At 32.1% G+C, this 7,664-nt stretch overlaps 1 protein-coding gene across 1 annotated transcript; it reads right to left on the bottom strand.

The window, feature by feature from the left end:
- Positions 1-2,589: 2,589 nt before the first annotated feature.
- On the bottom strand, positions 2,590-3,573 carry LOC146901408 (uncharacterized). The gene is made up of 2 exons (XM_085735532.1): positions 2,772-3,573; positions 2,590-2,696 (listed from the first exon to the last, which is right to left on the bottom strand). Exons 1-2 carry the CDS (start codon positions 3,571-3,573, stop codon positions 2,590-2,592), a joined length of 909 nt encoding a protein of 302 aa, XP_085591658.1.
- Between the last annotated feature and the right edge of the window lie 4,091 nt (positions 3,574-7,664).

The raw sequence follows: 7,664 nt of genomic DNA, 5'->3' as shown, positions 1-7,664 counted from the left end.
CAACTAGAGCTGTCAAAAATGGGCCGGGCTAACGGGCCGGCCCAAAAGCCCATATTTTTGGGCCGGACCGGGCCTAAAAAACTAGCCAAAAAACACACTCGGGCTTTTTTGGCCCAAGCCCATTTGGCCCATACAAAAACTGGCCCGGGCCGGGCTGGCCCATCAGGCTTTGGGCCGGCCCCTTATTACTATTTAATTTGATTTTTTTGTTAAGAAATAGTATATTTTTGAAAATAATTATCAACTATTTTAAAATTTATCAATAAAAATATATTTAAATAAATAAACTTAATAAAAATGAATGAATTTAGCTTAAAGTTTTAAGATTTTAAAGTTTATAAACTATTAATTTGATTTAATTGAATGAATGATATAGAGTTTCATTAATATTCAATGTTAATGTAAGAATTCCTTACACTTTTATGTTCATCCAATCATATTTTAGAAAAAAAATAGTGGTGAGTGACTAATTATAAAAAAAAAGGAATACGGGCCGGGCTGGCCCATCGGGCCGTTGGCCTATGTAAGGGTCGGGCCGGGCTCAAATTTTACAACGGGTTGTCCCAACCCAGTTATATGCATTTACCCAGCAGGCCTGGGCCGGGCCGAGCCGGGCCAACCCATTTGACAGCTCTAGTCACAACATTGACATTAATATGAATATAAATTGAACATTCATTGACATTAATATGAATATAAATTGAACATTAGAAACCAAAAATTAAATGGGAAATTTTGGGAGCACAAAACATCCCGCTGTATTTTGAGGAACTAAAATCTTATTTAACCCAACAAAAAATTGTACAATTTTCACAATAAGTTAGTAGGAACTACATGTGGCAGTCAACTGCACAATTTGACTGTCCTATATGTCCAATCACAGTTAAAAACTAGAAGGAAAAAAATCGGTTGGAGAAAAATATTGAGCGAAAGATTAATTTCTCTGAGATTAATTTATAACCGACTAAACATGATGATTTTATTATGAAGGACTAATTTAACACCTCCATATTTTGTCACGTACTGAAATGATTCTTAACTCTTCTTTTAATTAGTTTTAATTAGGGTGCACGGGAGAAGAAGACATGAGGCCAATAAAAAAGAACAAGAAGAAGGAAGCCTTGACTTTTATGAGAGAATTGAAAAAAAAGATTCAGATTATTTTATATTTAACTTCTATTACATCACTATCATTTTTTCTTTTCTTAATTTTTCGTATTTCTTTCTTTTATGCAAGAGTTTTTGTATACGTATCTCTGAACAAAATTCAAAGAAAATGGAAACCATGACTTTGACCAACCAAGCCTGAAGGTATACGTGGAGACGGTGAAACTTGACAAATCATATGATCTGAGACGAGTATATCGTATGTTTTGACACTTGCGTTGACTTAGAATATTATGGGAGATATATATTGTGATTGGAGGTAAAAAAATCTTCCAAATCATTAATATATATAGCAAATAGGACATGCACGTGAATTCAGTTCGCCCTATTGACCAAGTTTTCTGGGTACATTGCATTGCATGAGATGATGAATGATCAAACACAGAATAGTCAATTTCAAAACACGTGCTCCAAAACAAGTACTCTAAAAAGAAATAAAAATCAAAGCATTTATGTTCCTAGTTTGAATTTTGACCAAATGGATAGCAAAGAAAATGATGAGAACTGAACTGACAGTAGTATCGGAGGGAAACATGGATGACAGACAAATTTTAATGGGGGCTTCTATGGTGAAGTTACTTTTGTGACTTTTTTGGAAAAGTCGCTTATGTGGCTTAATGGGAGAGTGCCACGTGGATGTCTTTTTAAATCGGTTATTTGGAAAAACGATTTTAAAAAGCTTTTGTTTTAAGAAAAAAGATATTTTTAATTTCTTTTTTATTTTTGTTTTCATTTTTATCCCTTAGGATTGTGTTCCTGGCTCTGATACCAGATTTGGAGTGGGGTTTTTCGCGGAATTTTCTCGAGCTCGAGCTTCATTTATAAGTTGTTCAATTCTTTCTAAACCCCAAAAAGGTTCTAAAAGAATTTTTGCTCTCTTCTTTTGAATCTCTGTGAGATTTTCTTGCATTTCTTCTACCAGATCTTCAATTAAATCTATATGAGATCTCATTAAAGTTTGAACTTTATATATTATTTGTTTGTATGTTATTAGATCATAATACCATTCTATATCACTTACTAGATGTTGTAACCTAGTTTTAAAAAGTATTAATTCTGATTTAAGAGTTAAACCAGGCATATCTAATTGTTGATTCTCCAGCGGAGGTTTTCTTGTTCTAACATTTGTTCAGTTTTTATTCGTTTTAACATTTTTTCGATTTTTGCTAAACCTTGAAAGGGTTCTAAAAGCATTTTTGCTTTTTCTTGCTGAATACCTGTAAGAGTATTCAAATCTTCTATTTCTTCTAATAACTTAGAAATAGAATCTACATGGTAGATTATTAAATCCTGTGCAGCAAAAAGAATTTGTTTTAACATAATTCTTGTATTTTGATAATTTATTTCAGAAATTATTTCTTCTAATTTTTTCTTATAGAGTTGTAACTCTGTTTTTAGATTTAATCCAGGCATTTTGACTTTTTATAGTCTTTGATTAATTTTATTAACCTGTATCGATAAAGTTTTTATAGAATTATGCAGATCCTTAAGCTCTTTTTCTCTGCTTATTTCGAAATCCTTCCTAGGAGGTTCGAATGAAGTGTTATTTAAGGATGAGGCATCATCTTCAAATATATTTTGAGAACTTAATGGTTTATTAAAATCTGTCATTCGAAGACTTTGGCTTTTAAGCAATGGTTTTTCTGTTTCTTCAAACAGATTCTTTTCTGCTTTTATTAATGAAAAGCTATTTCTTGCGAAATTTTTATAGATTGGTGATTCTAGAGAAACTAATGGTTTAAACAACTCATCAATATGAATTGTATCTTTTCCTAAGAATTCTATGCTATGATGTGAATTACTCAGAGCATAATTAATTCTATAATAAATTGTAAAAGGATGATTACCTTCTTTCATGAATTTTGGATTTTCCATTTTATAATGAAAAACTATGGATCTATCTAGATCTATATCTTTTAGGGATAATCCTATTTGTAAATTTATGTCAAATTTTATTTTTCCATCTTTAAGATTACATTTTCCTTTTGCAATCATTGCATGGTTTTTATCTAAAATCCTAGAGTCTTCTAGGGCTATTTCTAAAGGTGAATTAATACCTTTCATAAAGGTACTTTTGATTAAGAATTGAATGGTTGATATATGAATATAACCAATTTTTCTTCTTTCGTTTTCGGAAAACGTTTCAAGTCTCTTTATGATTTGTTCTTTGTTTATAGTAGATATAGCTATTTTCCCATTAGTTGTTTCAATAGGAATTGCTTCTTCTCCTGTTACTATTCCAAATTTCAGAATATTTTTTCTTGAAAGAAATTCTCTCAATTTACTAAATTTTCTTTTAAAATTTTCTTCAGCAGTTAAAGATAAATCTGCTTCTTCTATTTTATTATCTATTATGCTATCAGCATAATAACTAGATGTTCCTTCAAAATATGAAATTTCAGTCATGCTTTATAATAATATGTGATAAATTCATACCTGATTATTTCTTCAGAAATATGGTTGATTTTTGCTTCAGCAATTTGATTTCTTCAGCAGTTTTTTCTGCTTGTGATTGAGTTTTTCCCAACTCAGGGCTAATTCCTCCAGAGTATTACCTCAAGAATTCTCAGCTATAGTGTTTTACCACTATAGGACCACTAGTTCTTAAAACTAAGAGGCAAGGTCATATCAAACTGATATAACTTATATTGCTTCAATTCATGGTGACTACAAATGAGCTTCGAGGCCCTTATTTATAGGATGAGAGACTCACAAGTTGGCCTTCATTATTGGCACAACGTCCCTTTCCTTTACAGCACACAAAAGAAATGACAAGACAAAAAGAAAAAGAAAACGTAGAAAAATATGTTACATAATTGCCTTAGAGATAAGGCTTATCTCTAAATGGGTCCCATGCCCACTAACTTTCTACATTTTCTTCGTTATTTGGTGATATGTCACTGTCATACAACGATTCTTTGTCGGCCACGTTTTTCATGTCCTTTTCGCACCACTTGCATTGGTGTCCTTTGTATTTTTGAAAGTGTCGGCAACACTCTTGTTGGATTGGGTCGGGTAAACGGCCCAAGTCTGCTTCAAGCCCACTAAAATTTTCTTCAAACTTTAGGATTTGCTGAAGATGTTCTTCTCTTGCTTGTTTTCTTGAATCATTATAGACTAGAAAACTTTCTTTTGCAGTAATTACCCTGAAGTTTGGTACTACCTCCGTCCCTAATTATAAGACCCTTTTGAGAATTTTTCTTGTCCCTTTTTATAAGACCCCTTTGCTATTTCCAACTACATTAATTATTTCTTTACATACATGCCCCTATTTATTATACATCTTTTTCTTCAATCAACAATAAATAACATGTTGAAAACATAAACCAACCCTCTCTCTTAAAGGATAAAATTGTAAAAACAATAGCAATTACAAACATATTTAATACAAATATCCACTATCTTAATTCCCGTTATTTTTTCAAAAGGGTCCTATAATTAGGGACGGAGGTAGTAATTTTACTCCAAATCTGATGAGAGTATCATAGAATTTTTCCATTTGATGCAGAAAACATTTTGGTCTTGGATCCACATCTCTTCCATCATTTGTTGGATATGAATGATTTGAAATACCAATCTTGATTAAGTGTCTGGCTTTAATAACTTCATCGTCTTCAAACCATGGATAAGTTGAAGTAAAAGATAAAAAGAACTCTTTACCTTTTGCAAAGTTATTGTTGAATTTATAAGCGATATCGCCTATATCTTTTGGAAGAAGTTCTAATTCATGGATCTTCTTTCCTGTATCTTCTTGAAGATACATTGTTTTAATCATTCCACAATCATAAAATGATCTTACCAATTCCTTGCCTATGCCTGGAACTATTACAGCTTTGACTTCTATCCCATTGTTGCTAGGATAAAAACATTCTGCTTTTAATTCTTCTGAATAGTTGGTTAACCATCTCCAGTTTTTGTAGTAGTCTCCAATGGTGACTTCTTTGACGAACTGTCTTTCTCCATAGATAATTCTATCTATAGATATCTTCTTTTTAGTCTCCATTTTTGATGGTTGGACTATGTTATTAGCTGTTGCAACTTCTTTGTAAACAGCGTTGTAGGCTGCTTTTGCTTTCTGAAGAGTTTCATAACCCTTGTATGACATTTTTGCCTTGGGTATGAAGTTTTGTGGTTTCCCAGTTATGGTAGATACCTTTCATGGGTCCATCAAAAACTACATAAGCCAATTTCTTGCCTCCAAGTTGACTATCAATTTTTTGGCTTGTTTGTTGATCAATGGATTCTTTTTCTTTTCCATTTTTTCTTTCATCTTCTTCGACTTTGTCAGCCCAAGATGTCTTTGGTAATTCTGCAAGGACAGTTGTTGGGTTTGTTGAAGATTCTTTTGTTGGATTCCATCCATTTGGTTCTATTGATTCAATTGGGATTTTTGACTCTTTTGGAGCTGAGTATTTTACATAGTAATTGAATTTTCCAGAATCTTGTCCCAGTAGATCCCAGTTTTCAGTATTTTTGGATTCTGAAACCGTTGATGTTTCTTTTTTGCATAGTTTTTCAAGGTTTTGAATTGTTAATATCATCTCCCCCTCTTCAGAAAGAAGAGTTTCTAGACGATTTTTTGCAGAGGCAATTTGCTCCTGCTTTTGCCTGAGAGAATTCTGTAATGTCTTTATAGCTGCTTCCATTCTCTTGTCAATGCATCTGCAAATCAATTCTTTTCAGATTTTATATATTCAATATATGGGTGAAACGGTTGGAGTTTCATCTGCCATCTTACAAGTCTTCCATATTTATAATTGACGCGAAGGTCATATTTCCAAAATCCGGTTACATATTTGGAATCTGTTCTTAATAAAAATCTGGTTGGAATTAATTCCATTTGCCATTTTGTTAAAACTTTAACACAACTTAATGTTTCTAATTCATGAATTGGATACCTTGTTTCGGTATCTGTAAATGATCCTGAAACATATTTACAAAGTAAAAGATCTTCATCTTTTATCTTATTTTTAATATTTTCATAAGAATAATCAATCTTAGTATCTTTTGATACTAATTTTTCTAATAAATCAGATAGTTTGTCCAATTTCTCTTCCAAGCTACTAGACTTAGCGTACTGGGTTGCTCCAGTATCTTTCATTCCTTGTTGATGGGTTACATCACCAACATAGTTTCCCGAATCATCAAGATTCAATATCGCTTTACCATTAGGTAGAGCTCTCATACAACCTGCCCAGGTTGTTTTATCAGCATCAATCTCAACAATTAAAAAATCATTTTCTGTTGGATTGTATAAGCTGGGTAAAACTTTAATTTTTCTTTTAATAGTTTTTACAGTTAGAGTATCTTGTTCAGTCCATGACCATGGAACCTTTTCAGATATCTTTTTCTGTAAAATCTTTCTTTCAGTTGCCAAATTTTTGAAAAATCCTTCATTGGCAATATAATTCAAACATCCTAAAAATCTTTGAATTTGTTTTCGGTCTTTCAATTCATCAGGGAAAGCTTGAATCTTTTCCTGAACATGTGGAGATAAATCGAGAGTGCCATTTTCTTTAAAAATAAGGCCTAAATACTCGATTTCTTTTTTGGCTAATTGTGATTTATTTTTTGAAATAACAATTCCCTTTTCTGAAATTCTGTTTAAAACAATTTCTACATCTTTAAGATGTTGTTCTTTAGTTCCTTTTGTAAAAACTAAAATGTCATCAATATATGCCAAACATATATGTTCTAATCCTCTAAGAGCATTATCCATAAATCTTTGGTATATAGATGGTGCTTGTTTTAGTCCAAATGGAAGTGTTGAGGACAAAATCCTTATTTGATGTTTTAAAGATTACAAACATTTAATACTTGTTTTTAACTTGTTATCTACTAATGAATTTTGTGAGAAATGTTTCATGAGAATGTTCTTAACATAAGAAGAAGGTTCTTTGCTCACAAGACAAGTTAAAAACGTCCTTATCAAAGCAATTAAGCAAAAGGACATAAATGGACTTTTTGGTACAAAATCAAGAAGCAAAATATTCTCTATGTCTCACCAAAAGAAGATACTTGGTATACATGACATAAATAGAATATCATATGATTACATAAAGGCTTTTGCACTTTGAAAAGAAATGGAAAAGCACGTGCCAAAGAAAAAGAAGAAACAAAGCTGTTTTACAAAGAAAGAATGTTCTTGAGAACATTCTGGTGAAACTACAAATATGGATAAGGATGCTGTCATTCAAACACAGCCAATTACAACTCATGCACAGCTGTATTACAACCTCACGTGGGCTGTCTCAAATGGCTAGGAAGAAGAGAATGTTCTTCAGAACATTCTTCACTTGGAACAACACATTTTTTGCAACACTTGTGCATCAAGCAACAAAAAGCAAGAGCACATGGGCTGTTTCTCATACACGCTTAAACAGCTGTATGTTCATGTATAATTTCAAGTGAGCTTCACAAATCAAGCCTCTATAAATACAAGCATATGGCAAGGCTAATTCTTCAAGAGCTTACACACAAGAATTCCATTCTCTCAT

Source organism: Medicago sativa, chromosome 8 (assembly GCF_051527215.1).
Source record: "Medicago sativa cultivar Bolivia chromosome 8, Bolivia_mono, whole genome shotgun sequence".
Classification (NCBI taxonomy): domain Eukaryota; kingdom Viridiplantae; phylum Streptophyta; class Magnoliopsida; order Fabales; family Fabaceae; genus Medicago; species Medicago sativa.
This window is presented reverse-complemented; position numbering and strand designations above follow the sequence as displayed.